The sequence below is a fragment of the Mobula hypostoma genome, chromosome 9 (assembly GCF_963921235.1).
Source record: "Mobula hypostoma chromosome 9, sMobHyp1.1, whole genome shotgun sequence".
NCBI classification, from domain to species: domain Eukaryota; kingdom Metazoa; phylum Chordata; class Chondrichthyes; order Myliobatiformes; family Myliobatidae; genus Mobula; species Mobula hypostoma.
The window spans coordinates 129,895,387-129,910,564 of NC_086105.1; the positions used below are offsets into that span (position 1 = coordinate 129,895,387).

Sequence of the window (15,178 nt, forward strand, 5' to 3'; positions counted from 1 at the left end):
CTGAAGACACACATTCAACATTTCAGGAATAGCTTTCTCTCCTCTGCCATCAGATTTCTGAATGGACAATAAGCTCGTGAACACCTTCTCAGTATATTTTCTCTCTCTTTTGCACTACTAATTTTATTTTTTTTTATATCAAAGGTTTAAAGGTACATTTAACGTCAGAGAAAGGTATACAATATACATTCTGAAAGGCTTTTTTCTTCACAACCATCGATGAAAACAGGGGAGTGCCCCAAAGAATGAATGACAGTAAGATGTTAGAACCTCAAAGTCCCCTCCCAGCTCCCCACCGTCCTGCGCGTAAGCGGCAGCAAGCAACGATCCCTCCCTCCTCCCCCCCTTCCCCCCTCCCCCCACTGGCAAGAAAAGCATTGGCACCCGCCACCGAGCACCCAAGTATGCAGCAAGCACCAGAAAAGACACAGACTTGCAGTACTCCAAAGACTACTCGTTCACCTGGAATTCGACTAACCACAGGGTCTCTCTCTCCTTAATAAGGGAGAAAGAGATGTCTCTGTTTCACAGTGAGAGGGGAGACATAACAAACAACTCGCTGGTTTACTATGTTAAAAATCTGTTGTGTTGCTTTTTCCGAGCTCTGTGCCCAAAGATCTTGGGTCTCTGGGCACACAGCCAAAGATCTTCCAGCTCCCACGACATACCGGTCCGGGACACCGACCTTCGATCCGCCCGTCTCCGGAGCTCCGAGGTCCTAGGCTTCCAAAGGCGAGCCAGACTCTTAGGCCGTGCCCTTGGCCTGTGGGATAGTGGCCAGCCGTGACACCGCGAGAGCAGGTCCCATTCCTGCAAAGAACCGAAGTCAGCATGTAACTCCAGGTTGGGGTCTTCAAAAGCACCCTGAAAGGGAAAAATAGAGGTATTAAAGATGAAAATAGAGCTGCTTCTGAAGATGCAAACAAAGGAGTCGCTGTTTAGCGCCATCTTGACTAAGCTCTGCCCTCTGGGGAAAACAATATCTATGGAAATGCTAAGAGGTCTTGAAATTAATCTGCATGATAAAAATTGCACTAAAGTGTTGTTGAAATTATAATTTGAGGCATTCCTGGATTGTCTGGTGTACATTGTCATTCTCAGACTAGAACTCTCGAAGCAAAGTGCAACATCTGGGATTGGGGTGGGGGTCTTGTAGGTCCTGGGGGGAGAAGATCAGGAGACTGCTGTGGTGGCAATGACTGATGCTCCTTTGGATAAATACCCGGATAGGTTGGGTGGAATTTGGTTTGGAAATGCAAGCCAGCCACAGCAGGGAAGTGGGAGAATTTTTTAAATGCTGAGTGGTTGGAACTTGGACCTTGCAAACACGTGGAGCATAGTTACCAGCATGGGCCAGATGAGGCTAATAGCTGATTTTATGCTGTGTGAATGTGATGTAATTCTGTACTTGTGTTCCCTTGGCAGGTGAAAACTGTGGGGCTGATATGAAAGACTTGAGTCTAATAGCAGAGTTACTTTGTTCTGAAGTCATCAATCCATATCTGAGCACCTGGGTTGAATGGGTTGCAGATTTCGACAGGAAAAAGCCTGATCTCTATTAAATTGTTGGCTCTGTCAGGCAGATGCTGTGACTGATGTGAGAGCAAGTTAGAATGTAACTTGGCACCTAGATGAAGAGGAACCACATAATCATGGCTGTGGGATCCAGTTTTGCTGAGGAAAGTGCAAATGCCAAATCCTAGTGCTCTGATGAAACATTTCAGTCTGTTAATTATGTTACAGATCCCCAGGTTATCAGCAAGAACCAGGAAACTACGATTTAAAGGCTATAATGGGAACGCACTGCTTGATTTGTACAGTTCAATTTCTGAACATACGCATGATAATATTCAATGTTCCTTTAGTTTTTTAGAGCTTCTGTAGTGTTTTGCTGCGCTGTACCACTGAACATTTTCTTCAATTTTTTCCTAATCCAATTCTTTTTAGTATAGAGTATTTTTTTTAATGAACAGGTTGCTACCATTAATAACCTGTTGAGGGATGTAAAACTAGTCTGCTATTCAGTTTGTCCTTGAAGTGAATATATTTTAGTGATTGTTTTTTTTCTTGAAGCAGCTGAACCCAGCTTTGTGACATATCAGGAAGGCTGTGGAAGAGAAGATGCATAATGTTTTGGTGCCTCACTGTAGGCCTCGATTGCCTCAAATGATAAGGAAATGTAGAAAAAGCAACGAGTCACAAATACAGATGTTAACTTTATACTTTATTGTCACCAAACAATTGATACTAGAACGTACAATCATCACAGCGATATTTGATTCTGCGCTTCGCGCTCCCTGGATTATAAATCAATAGTAAATATTAAAAATTTAAATTATAAATCATAAATAGAAAATAGAAAAATGGAAAGTAAGGTAATGCAAAAAAACTGAGATGCAGGTCCGGATATTTGGAGGGTCCGGCCCAGATCCGGGTCAGGATCCATTCAGCAGTCTTATCACAGTTGGAAAGAAGCTGTTCCCATAACTGGCCGTACGAGTCTTCAAGCTCCTGAGCCTTCTCCCGGAGGGAAGAGAGATGAAAAGTGTGTTGGCTGGGTGGGTCGTGTCCTTGATTATCCTGGCAGCACTGCTCCGACAATGTGCAGTAGGCTCAAATCTGTACTGTGTTGCAAATATGAAATTTAGGATATAGGTAATTGGAGAAGGTGCAAAGGTGGTTTACTCAAATAATGACAAAACTGTGAGATTATACCTAACCAGCTAGAACTACTTTTTCCAAAAATAAGAAGTGGAGTGTTTACTTGAAAGACGATTTTCAGATTATGAAGAGGTATATTTGAGGTATATAGAGGTATACCTGTTTCATCAATTATGCCAAAGCTTTTGACAAGGTGAGGCATACAGAGCTTACATTAGAAAAAATCTTTCAGCATTTGGACATGGATAGGAAAGATATCAGAATCATCAGAAATTTGTATTGGGAGCAAAGAGCAGGAATGAGAGTTGAAAATGAGACAAGTGATTTTTGTCCAGATTAAGGGGGGAGACAGACAGGCTTGTATTCTCGTCACCGGCCTTTTCAACCTTTATAGCAAGAAGATTCTAAGAGAAATTAGCAGAATTCCAGGCATGATAATTGGTTTATACAGTTTGAATAACCTACGATATGTAGACAACATAGTGCTGATAGCTAATTCTAAAGAGAAGCTCTAAGAAATATGAGATAAAGAAAGAAAGAGTGCGAAGTTTAACATAGAGTATTAGGAAGTGCTAAGAGGGGATTGACCGTCAACGGCAAGAAGACAATGTATGGTTGTCACAAAGAAGAAAGAAATGCAGAAATACAAACTGAAAGTGAGCAACAAAACAATTAAACAAACTTGAAAGTGCAGTTACTTGGGGACCATGTTAACATCTGACGGTAGGGCTGATGTTAAAATTAGGAGGAGGATTGGGATTGTTAAATGCACGTTTCAGCGTTTGAGTAAGATAGTAAGGAATAACATAATTTCTATGGATACGAAACACAACTGTTGTGATGCTACATTCATTCTACACTAACATATGGAAGTGAATGTTGGACAATATCAAAGCAATATGAGGGAAGACTCGAAGCTGCAGAAATGTGTTTTTTGAGAAGAGTAATGAAAATATCGTGGAAAGACTGTAACAAGTGAGGAAGTGTTGTGAAAAGCAGAATAAGAAGAGCTGATATCGATCAGGAAATGGTAGCTGGAATTTCTGGGATGTGTACTGAGGAAAAAGAAGCTCGAGCATTTTGCAGTGATGGGGAAAAACTGATGGAAGAAAGAGTCATGGTCAACAGCACTTGACATTGAGTTGCATCAAAGGATGGACAGGCAAAAGTTATGAATATCTTATGAGAACTTCTCAGGTTAAAGACAGATGGAAGACCATGGTCATCCACATCATATGACATGGCACACGATGATGATATTTGGAGCAAGCCAAACTAGAATTAAGGACCAGAAACTACCTCAACAGTAGTTGGAATGTGGAGTTGAGGCAAGGAGCATAGATGTCCAAATGGAGAAGTTGGGTAAATGCATGGTGAAAAAAAATTGAAGGAATTTTTGATGGGATGTTGGGTGGAACGGGGAAATGGTCTTGAGAAGCAAAGTATTGGAGAAATTAGACAGAATAACCTGATTCATCGCTGTAAATTGTATTTAATTTCATGTAACATAGATTAATGTTCAGCATAATGGCACATCTTGTAGGAGAATGGGTATGCTATGCCATGATGAGGAAGGTGGGACATTCCTAACTCCACTTGTTGTGTTAACAAACTCATTGTTACCTTTGTGAGGAAATGATAGGTGGAGACCAGGCATTGACCACAGGAAGGGATAGGCCACCTGCTTACTGTCACATTGTTCTTTGTAGCAGTATATTGGCTGTATTTTTGTATTTCAGTAAAGCCTATACTTAAAAAGTAATTCAAAAGCACCAAAGAAATGTTATTCCTTTTAAACTCTGAAAACTTGATAGAGGGATATTCTATCACAAATTCACAACCTTGTTTGTCATGTCTTTGAAGACCATCTTCAACCTGCCATTAAGTTTGTTTTCTGCAAAGCTGCAGTGATCACTGTACCCCTGTGTACTCAGAAGTCACCTCAAAGCAATAGAGAAGCACCTGAAAATGCTGGGAATACTGTGGGAAGAAAAGCGGAGATAATGTTTCAGGTAGAAGACCCTTCAGAAGGAGACAAAGGAAGTTTATCAACCTGAAGCAAGGGAGAGGAGTAGTCTCTGATGGAGTAAAAGCAGGGTGACCACGGAGATAAGTTGTAAAAGAGGTATTTCTTCAGTGGAAGCAGAGAGCTTGATTTGATTTGAGAAGTAACATGAGTGCTGTTTTTGGCTTGTGAAGGATTTTGCAAAATCCTTCACAAGCCGAGGACATTCTACAGGATAAGTGAATCATCATCAGTATCTTTCAGGCCAACATTTCCAGCGTTGGTTGTACTCTGAAGTTCAGATAGGCAAGGCAAGTCGTTTATATGTCTGATGTCAGACTCCTGAAACTGACACTCCTCCAAGCTTTGACGTTTATCAGCTGGGCAGGAGGCTGTTCTCAAAACTAAAGTGTAACAACACCTGCACCCTGTGTTGGACCCCTGCTCACAACTGCTTAAAAAAAAGAGAAAGGAGGACTTGGTTTGAAATGGATGACATGGAGTCTTTTCTTTGGGAATCCACTAGCCTATTGTAAATGGCAAAGGATCACACAGCCTCTCCAGTTGTTCAGCTCTGTGGATAAGCACCATCTGATTCACCTGAGAGTCTGACATTGACCTGAGCGATTATGGTTAGAACCCACAAACGGGTGGAAGCAAATTGTCCTCTGGCCCAAGGGTCTAAGAGGAAGAGCATAAACACTTTCTCAGTACCCAGTCAACCGTCTCCCTGCAGAGTACCTGAGTAGTGACATACAGAGATGGGCCAGCTTAGCAACCTTGTGTTACAACCCAGATTTTCTGCTTTTCTGATATTCCTTTGCTCAGATTAGTGCCAGAGTGAATGTTCTTCCCTTAGAATACATTGAACTGTTGAGACCAGCCTGTGAGTAGAGAGAGGATTGTCTCTCTTGCTGTTACTCTGAGGACAAAATTCCATTGAAACTTAAGTTGTTCACCATTTGCTGTGATATTTAATTTATAAATTCTTAATCCTGTAGGAGCTGGCATTGGTGCAGTTCCATTTACAAATGCAGAATGTCCTTAAAGCGCTTTTAAAATACAGTTCACAAATTTGGATTATTTTGTTAAATATTTCAGAAATGTGTCACTTGTAATGTTGGAAACCTGTTAGCCAATCTGCAAAAAGCAACTTCCCGTAGCAGCAGTTCTCTAATAATTTGGCAATCTTTTGAGGGATATGTAGGGATATATATCAATCTTTGAGGGATATATATCTTTTGAGGGATATATCTTTTGAGGACAGTAAGGACATCTGCTGCTCTTCGGAATGGTGGCAAGTACTTTTACAACTAACAAAAGCCCCTGTTTAATCTAAAGATGAGACTCGCATGTTGCTGCACTTCTTCAGCTTTGTGCTGGAATATCTGTCTAGATCACAGGTTCCCAACCTGGGGTCCGTGGACCCCTTGCTTAATGGTATTGGTCCATAGCATAGAAAGGGTTGGGAACCCCTGGTCTAGATTATTGTGCCCAGTCATTGGAGCAGGATTTGTCCAAGTTGGAAGTGCAACCAGCTGAGGAATAGCTGACATTTAACTTGCCACTTTAATCATGAATGTTCCTTATAATGGTGTATTATTCCAGAACTTGAAGATAAAACATCATTTGTTTTTTGATATGTTGGATGAGTTCTATACTGTGTGGCCTTCTGCTAAACTCTGTGTTAAAAAGGTTTTCATTTCTACCATCAGCAAATCCGCACAATTATAAAAATTACAAAAATCCGCACAATAAAAACTGTAATATTTGTGAAGTCCACGTTCATCTTTTGGTTTGTAGGATTATTCAACTGTATTTTGTTTTCCTTTTTTAGTAGGAAGGAACGGCCAAATACTTTGGGCCTCTTCCCAGTGTTGGATGGGAATCTGCGTGGACAGCAAGTTGGTCGTGTTACTCCTGGCTCTGATAACTGGCATCTCAGTGACTTGAGCCATCCTCCATCAAAATGTAGCCTGAAGGTGAGTGAGACCTGGATGCAGGGAAAAATGAGCCATCGGGACCTTCGTTTTCGGTCAAAATCTGTGAAGTTGGAATGTGGCACTGTCCACTAGCTTGTGAAAAGCTGCTTCTTGGCTTTTCGTACTCTTTTGTAGAATGTGATGCCCTGGGCTTTGTACGTCTTTTACGTTCTGCACTTTATGGAGTCTTTGGAAGGAATCAACCTTCTGTGTCCAGATACAAGTAATCCCTGAAATGCCATCTTATTGTACCTTGGTTCTCTTACTTTAGTGGAGTTTCTATGTTTTTCTTGTCAGTCATCTCTCCATGGTGCCACTTCATTGCTGATATAATAGTAAAAAAAAAACACATCTTTTCTTATTCTCACTACTTTTGAACCTTGGGGGTCCATTCTTAGTATTTTACAACACAGCATATTTTTTTTCCCCTGTTGATGCCTCAATCAGATTTAGTCCCAGCTTTCTAATATGGAGAGTAAACTGTATGCTTGTAATGTATCTGAATTTCAATTAAACTATCCACAACAGATGTTTGAAACCAATTTTGACATAACATTATGAGAGACTTGACGGGCAAAGGAAGCCATGAGAGCCGATGTTAAGGTTAATCTTTTCCTGGGGTTTATTGGCCCCTTTTTAAAAATCACAATTTAATATTGTTTTGCAAATGTTGGCAAATCTAAAAACAGGTCTTTCTTCTTTATTACTGGTTTATTTAGGGAAATGGTCTGTAATGATTTGTCTTGTAAGCACAAAAAGGACATATTCAAATAATATGACATTTCTGGCAACCAATTAATGTTAAACCAAGACCACTACTACTTTTGAATCTAGTTTACCTGCCAGAACATAGATAGCACAGGTTCTATGGAGTTCACATGGGTTCTTTAGTTTCTGCTTCATTCAAAAGTATGGTACTGAGAGGACAGGAACCCAGGAAAGAATACTATGCTTTGGAGGGTCTGTAGTCTTTTATGTACCTTGAAGTAAAGTCAGGCAGTACTTTTGAATAAGAAGAAACCTACTAGTCGCAACTGAGGAAGGGAGACTTCACAGAGGAATGAAACAGCAGGTAGTCTATACCTCCACAAATTGAAATATTAGATCATTTTAGTGATTCTGTGGCTGCTCAACTCATTCTCATTGTTTCTGCAAGTGGTCTTCAGAGTTAAAACATTCAGGACTAAACCTGCCATCAAACTTCACGGAATCAGAATTGGGACAGATACAAGGCAGGAGTCAGTAAAATGGGCATTACTAAATTTCAAAGTAAATTTTATTGTCAAGGAACGTTTATGTCACCATGTACAAACCTGAGATTCATTTTCTTGTGGGCATACTCAGCAAATCTTTAGAACAGTATTTATAACAGAATCAATGAACGGCCATCAAACTCAGGCTTTCAAGCAGACTGCAGAAGACAACAAACTGTGCAAATGCAAAAAGAAGGAACAATAATATAAATAAATAAACAATAAGAACATGAGGTGCAGAGTTGTTGAAAGTGAGTCTATTGGTGTGAGAACATTTTCAATGAAGGGGCAAGTGAAGTTATCCCCTTTGTTCAAGAGCCTGATGGTTTTTCCAATTTTCCATTCAAGGGCATTGGTGTTTCCATACTAGGCTATGATGCAGCTAGTCATATCTCTCATAGAATCTTTGATTGCAAAATTTTTATCATATTGATATTTTTACCTGCGATCCCAATTATTTTTGACTAGTTACAATTTCTACCTGATTCTTACTCTTAATATACTCAGTGTCCTGTGACTCCTGGCATTCTGAAACAAGTTAAGGTGTTTTAATAACTCTTGAATCTATTTGTCATAGTTTGCTTTTTTTTTAAATGATCGGTGTGATTTTAGGCCCACCAGCATAACGGTCTTCTCTTGTGCTAGGATGATACATCAGAATCTGGGCAATCGTCTGCTGCTGCCACCCCAAGTACTGCAGGAACTAAATCTAACACCCCAACATCATCTGTGCCATCTGCAGCTGTCACTCCACTTAATGAAGTAGCTAATCCAATCTACAACGGGGACACCAAGGTCAAGAACCAGCGAAAGCGGGCGAAAGGTAATAGCAGAAACATGGAGGTCCAGGTCACCCAGGAGATGAGGAACGTCAGCATAGGTGAGAGGTTGCTCCTGTTCCCTGATTTTTCTGTGCTCATTGAGTTGAGGATTGCCGCTGCTGAGCACAGGAACGTTTGCCGGCGGGCAACATAAATGTAGTGCCAGGACTGCAAGTTCAGGGAGGGTGGGCTGGATTGGTAACAGGACCATCGAGCCTCACTCATGCTATTGTGTTAAATTACCATGTGGTTATTACTCTTTGACATTTGTTGGAACTCTACTGTTAACTTATTGCCTGCGTTTACACACTGCAGTTATACTCCATCAAAGTGCTTTGGTGGATTTAAATTGCTACTCTTGGGTGTTTATAACCCGGGTCACAAAACTTGGTGATAAACACCTTTTCTATTTTTAAAAAAAAATATGATCAGCATACCAATATCTAGCATGTGTTGATATCCTTTATTCATTGTGATATGGTGATACCTCTAAATCTGATGCAGAATTGTCAAGCACCTTTTTGTGACTGTACAGAATCCCTATATTTACAATACACTCATAATGAGTTTTAAATGTAGAAGCAAAGCACGTTATTAATGAATGAATATGCAATGAGGTGAAATTCTGATTCAGAAACAGTGAACAATATTTCTCTTGCACTGAGACATCCCCAATGTGTTTGTGAAGGACTCTCAACAAAGGAAGTAACCCTAATTAAAAACATGCTTTGAATACCTAGCATCAGGAATGTCAAACTAAGTGTCATTTATCAGTAAATTTCATCTTTTAACTCTCTGCAAAACAACTCACTGTGTACTATGCTGCTTCTTTCATTATACCGTCCTGATGCACTTTTCCTGTCATATAAGTAAGTAACTTTTTATACTCTGATATTCCATGTCAACACTTCAGGAATTTTTACACAGAACAATAATGGTCAATGGCTTAGCAGGACGTCATTGTGGTGAAGCTAATTGTGTCTTTGAAATTATTTTCAGGCATGGGAAGTAGTGACGAATGGTCTGACGTTCAGGAGATAATCGATTCAACCCCAGAGCTTGATATGTGTCAAGATCCACGCTTTGAAGGACGTGGAGGCAACAGGTAGTTTTTCAGATCGAGCACATTAACAGAAAGTGCAGACTGAGAAAGAAGATTCTCAGAAGGGGCGGTTTCTTTACACTCACCCGATGGAAACTGCATTTTTCTAAGGGTGCTGTAGTCAGGAAAAGAAGGTGGAGACACTTTGAGTCCACCTTTGATGCAATTGTGCGTTTCAGGATCTATGTGGCTCTTCTAAAGGATAGAACAAGGCCAGCGTGCCAGTGGTAATGTGGAGAATACTTTTGCCCTGCAACTGAAATCCCTGGTCTCGATTAGCAGAGAAACGGAATTGCAGGACATTTAAAAGAAGTTGTTGGTGCTTCTTGGATCACTGCTTCCTTTCCCACTGAAACTTATTTGTTCAAAGTATAAGGGTCAGACTGCACGTTTGCTGCCTTTTGATTCCAAGGAAACCTTGGATGAATAATGCTATCTATGTACAGTGGACTGCAGTCCAGATCACATAATTGAGCAACGTTGCCAGTGGCTCAGTCAGTATGCCTATCAACTTTTATACCATTGTCTCCTTTCAAATTACAATAGCAGTCACAATGCTTTCTGATCCTGTATATAATGTGTTAACAGTAACAAATGGATTGGGGTATATGAGAACAAAATACTGATGTATTTACATCATCCATTAACAGTAACAGTTTCATTATTGAAAATGCTTCCCATCAAACCTTGAGTAAGGATTGTCACCAGAGCTGGAGTATTCAACCATTTCTGGATAACTTGTAGCAATAATGGCAAGGGATGATATGACTGTCATCTTGCTGCTCCCTAAAGTTTAACATGGCATTTCCTTGATGAAAGGTCATGGGAAGAAGGCAGGAGAATGGGGTTGGGAGGAATAATAAATCAGCCATGATTGAATGGTGGATCAGACTTGATGGGCTGAATGACCTAATTCTATTCCTATGTCTTATGGTCTAAAATGGTGCATCCTTTTTTGTTATTTCCATTTTACTCTAAGGGAATACCACAAAGCTTACAGCATAACTTGAAAGCCCATTAACCAATGTTATGTTTGGTGCTATCTGTGGTTAGAAATTATATATATCCTCAAGAATGGAGTGTTTAGATTTGATGGTTGACCCTAATAGTCATAGTCATTGTCATACTTTATTGATCCCGGGGGATAATGTCACATTAGTTGACGTAGGTTTTCACTCACAATCTTAAAGAAAGAAGTATGTTACCTTGTTACTCTTGGTGAGTTTATATACAGGTCTGCTTTATATTTATTATTGTCACTTTAGTTTTCTGCACGTAGATTCCATTTAATGTAACAGCTGGGGGAAGAAACACGATTTGGGGGTGTGGGAGAAGGCGGTGACCATCTATGCCTCTGCTTATCATTACTTTTCTTGTGAAATTTGAAGGTGATGATAGCAGTTTATACCCGAATATGAGTAAATCTTGTTTGCAAAGGCATTGTGTGGGTTAGTGATAACAGGAGGACCGTCTAGTATGGAACAGTGGGTTGCTCTGTTCAGGGCTGTTAGATGATTATCTGCCTGGTGTGGAAGGTTCATCAATGTTCTAATCTGATGGTTGTAAATTGAATGATTCAGCCCCACACAGGGAATTGTAAATAAGGCATTTGGGATAAACACAGATTCGTTGTACCATGAACTTTCTACTGCGGGGTCAGAGGTCATCGGAGATGTGGACGAGGGGGCAGATCTGCTTGGTAAGTCAAGCGCATGCTAATTTTGTACACTTGGATTTATAACTTCTGATTAACAAACAAAAAAAAGATCTCAATAGAAATTTTCAGTGACTTTTAGTCAATATCCTGAAGATTTGAAACATCTTTCATAAATAACCAATTCTTTGTTGTGTTGCATTTTTCGTATTATACATGAAAGTGTTTGATTTTTAAAGATCAGTAAAATGGAATAATTTCAAATATTTTGCATCTGGGAGGAAATGTTTGTTTGATTATGTTTCCTTCATGATGTTCAATAATTTTTAGTCAAGGTTTCAGATTGCAAGAAGGCAAAGGCCCTGACACCTGTTGCTAGGTAATGCAAAGTCCATAAGGATAATTTGATCTATCGGTACTCACAACTTTCTTGTCTTCATTCTGAGGAATTACCTTTTCTCCAATCTCTAACTTGCAGCATTACATAATTGTATTCAGAGTCACATGTGTGTCATAAATATTGAATCAATTGTTCTGATTTGAGATTTTTCAGTCACTGAATCTTCTTATTTTTGCAGTCATTGATCAGGACACAAGGAATTTTTTAAAGAGCACTGGAAGTTGTATTAAGCCAATAGATTATGTATGTTGTAGAATGTTTATATTGTCTTTGACATTTATAAATTTGGAGAGTACACAGTGCAATAATCGTCTAACGTTTCCAGATTTCAGTTAAAACCATACGTGGTGTTCTTTAGTGATTCTCTGTTATTAACAAGGAAAACTGTTCCGTTTTTAATGTGTATGATGTGAATGTATAACGTAGAATGCTGAAAATTAATATATATATATATATCCAATGGATTTTAAATTATTTATCATGTGTATTTATTTAGAGCTGCAGTAGTCACTGCACGCTTTACATTGTGATAAGGAGCATGCTAAATTATTCCCAAACTTGTGCTAATAACATCCAACAATTGATGAATACAAGAATGTGTTTTGTGGCCTACTGGACAGAGAATTCTCAATCTGGGGCAACAGAATTATCCATTGGGGCATTACAGTATTTTATTCGGATTACTCCAATATTAAAGAATGCTTCTTAATTCATTGCAGTTTTGAAGCAAATTGGAAAAGTGTGATTTTTTTTTGATTTAGTGCAGTTCTTCTGTGTTTGGTACCTGGTTAATGCATTTATAGAGAGCATTTTGGCTGAACATGTGGAAGCTTTGGGCTTCCTCAAGGTTTCCATCAATGTTTGCATGGACAATTAAACATCATGAGGATGGCTTTCAAAATGTTCATTCTTTTGAGCATTGATTGGAAAATTGGAAAAAAATGAAGAAAATTGGTTGATTTGTTTCTTTAATAATCTCTCCTCCCCCCCCCCCCCCCCCAGGCTCACTCATGCCCCATCAAATCCAGTGACATGCTTCAGTTATGAAAAGTGAATTATTTGATCAAGGTTAACACGCAGTGGTTTTGGGGCAACTAGAAGGATTTCTTTGGCAATACTTGCAGCCATTCTGGACTTCACCTTTTCAGTATAATTCAAATTGACAATTTCAAAATAATTTATTATATTGGCACACTTAAACAAAATAACAAAACTTTATTTGGATTTCAGATTGAATACCAATGGTCTTTATGCTAAGTGAATGGAACTTTAAATTGAAAGGCACATTCAGACTTTGTGCTGTTTTTCACAAGGTCACAAGACAAAGGGGCAGAAGTAGGCCATTTGGCCCATTGAGTCTGCTCCGCCACTCCTCCATGAGCGAAACTATTCTCCCATCTAGTTCCAATTTCTGGCTTTTTCCCCATATCCCTTGATACCCTGACTAATTAGATAACTATCAATCTCCTCCTTAAACACCGTCAATGATTGGGCCTCCACAGCTGTATGTGGCAATGAATTCCATAGATCCACGACCCTCTGGCTAAAAAAATTTCTCCTCATCTGTTTTAAATAGGTACCCTTTAATTCTAAGACTGTGGCCTCTTGTCCTGGACTCGCCCACCAAGGGAAACAGCCTTTCCATATCTACTCTGTCCAACCCTTTCAACATTCAAAATGTTTCTATGAGATCCCCTCTCATTCTTCTATACTCTAATGAATACAGTCCAAGAGCCAACAAACGCTCCTCATATGTTAGCCCCTGCATTCCAGGAATCATCCTCGTAAATCTTCTCTGAACTCTCTCCAACATCAGTACATCCTTTCTAAGATGGGGGGCCCAAAACTGCACACAGTATTCCAAATGAGGTCTCACCAGTGCCCCATAGAGCCTCATCAACACCTCCTTACTCTTATACACTATTCCTCTTGAAATGAATGCCAACATAGCATTCGCTTTCCTTACTGCTGATCCAACCTGGTGGTTAACCTTTAGGGTATCCTGCACGAGGACCCCCAAGTCCCTTTGCACTTCCAATTTTTGAATTTTCTCCCCATCTAAATAATAATCTGCCCGATTATTTCTTCTTCCGAAATGTACAACCATACATTTCTCAACATTGTATCTCATCTGCCATTTCTTTGCCCACTCTCCTAAACTGACCAAGTCTCTCTGCAACCTTTCCGTTTCTTCAACACTTCCTGCTCCTCCACCTATCTTGGTGTCTTCTGCAATTTTAGCCACAAAACCATTTAATCCATAATCTAAATCATCGATATACATTGTAAAAAGAAGTGGCCCTAACACCGACCCCTGCGGAAAACCACTAGTGACCGGCAACCAATCAGAATAGGATCCCTTTATTCCCACCCTTTGCTTTCTGCCTATCAGCTAATGCTCCACCCATTCCAATATTTTTCCTATAATTCCATGGGCTCTCATCTTATGAAGCAGCCTCTTATGCGGCACCTTATCGAAGGCCTTTTGAAAATCCAAATACACAACATCCACAGCCCTCTCCCTTGTCAATTTTATTTGAGATTACCTCAAAAAATTCCAATAGGTTGGTGGGGCAGGATCTTCCCTTCATGAAACCATGCTGGCTTGGGCTACCTTGTCATGCACCTCAAGGTATTTCATAACCTTGTCCTTGAGGATCAATTCCAATAACTTTCCAACTACCAAAGTCAGACTAATAGGTCTGTAATTTTCTTTTTGCTGCCTCCCTCCTTTCTTAAACAGCAGAACTACATTTGAGACCTTCCAGTACTCCGGAACCATGCCAGAGTCTATTGATTCCTGGAAGATCATTTCCAATGCCTCCATGATCTCCAAAGCCGCCACCTTCAGAACTCGTGGGTGCTCCTCATCTGGTCCAGGAGACTTATCTATTCTTAGTCCATTTAGCTTCCCAAGCACTTTTTCTTTAGTAATCTTGACTGTACCTAATTCTATTCCCTGAGACCCCCGGCTATCAGGTATGTTACTAATGTCTTCCATTGTGAAGACCGATGTAAAATACTCATTTAGTTCCTCTGCCATCTCTTTGTTACCCATTATAACTTCTCCAGCATCATTTTCAATTGGTCCTATATCTACCTGTGTCACTCTTTTATTCTTCATATATTTAAAAAAACTCTTAGTATCCTTCTTTTATGTTAATTGCCAACTTCCTTTCATAATTCATCTTTTCTTTCCTAATGACTTTCTTAGTTTCCTTCTGTAAGTTTTTAAAAGTCGTCCAGTCCCCAGTTTTCCCACTAATTTTTGCTTCCTTGTACGCCATCTCTTTTGCTTTT

At 39.7% G+C, this 15,178-nt stretch overlaps 1 protein-coding gene across 12 annotated transcripts in view; it reads left to right on the forward strand.

Moving 5' to 3' along the window:
* mapk8ip3 (mitogen-activated protein kinase 8 interacting protein 3) overlaps window positions 1-15,178 on the forward strand; it is a 197,406-nt gene that overhangs the window by 63,036 nt on the left and 119,192 nt on the right. For 11 of the 12 annotated variants that reach the window (XM_063059137.1, XM_063059138.1, XM_063059141.1 and 8 more), the window contains exons 5-8: window positions 6,504-6,648; window positions 8,547-8,781; window positions 9,722-9,827; window positions 11,405-11,523. In XM_063059137.1, coding sequence (XP_062915207.1) covers window positions 6,504-6,648; window positions 8,547-8,781; window positions 9,722-9,827; window positions 11,405-11,523 — 605 coding nt within the window. The remainder of the gene's footprint in view (window positions 1-6,503; window positions 6,649-8,546; window positions 8,782-9,721; window positions 9,828-11,404; window positions 11,524-15,178) is intronic. The other variant, XM_063059145.1, reaches the window with a different exon arrangement.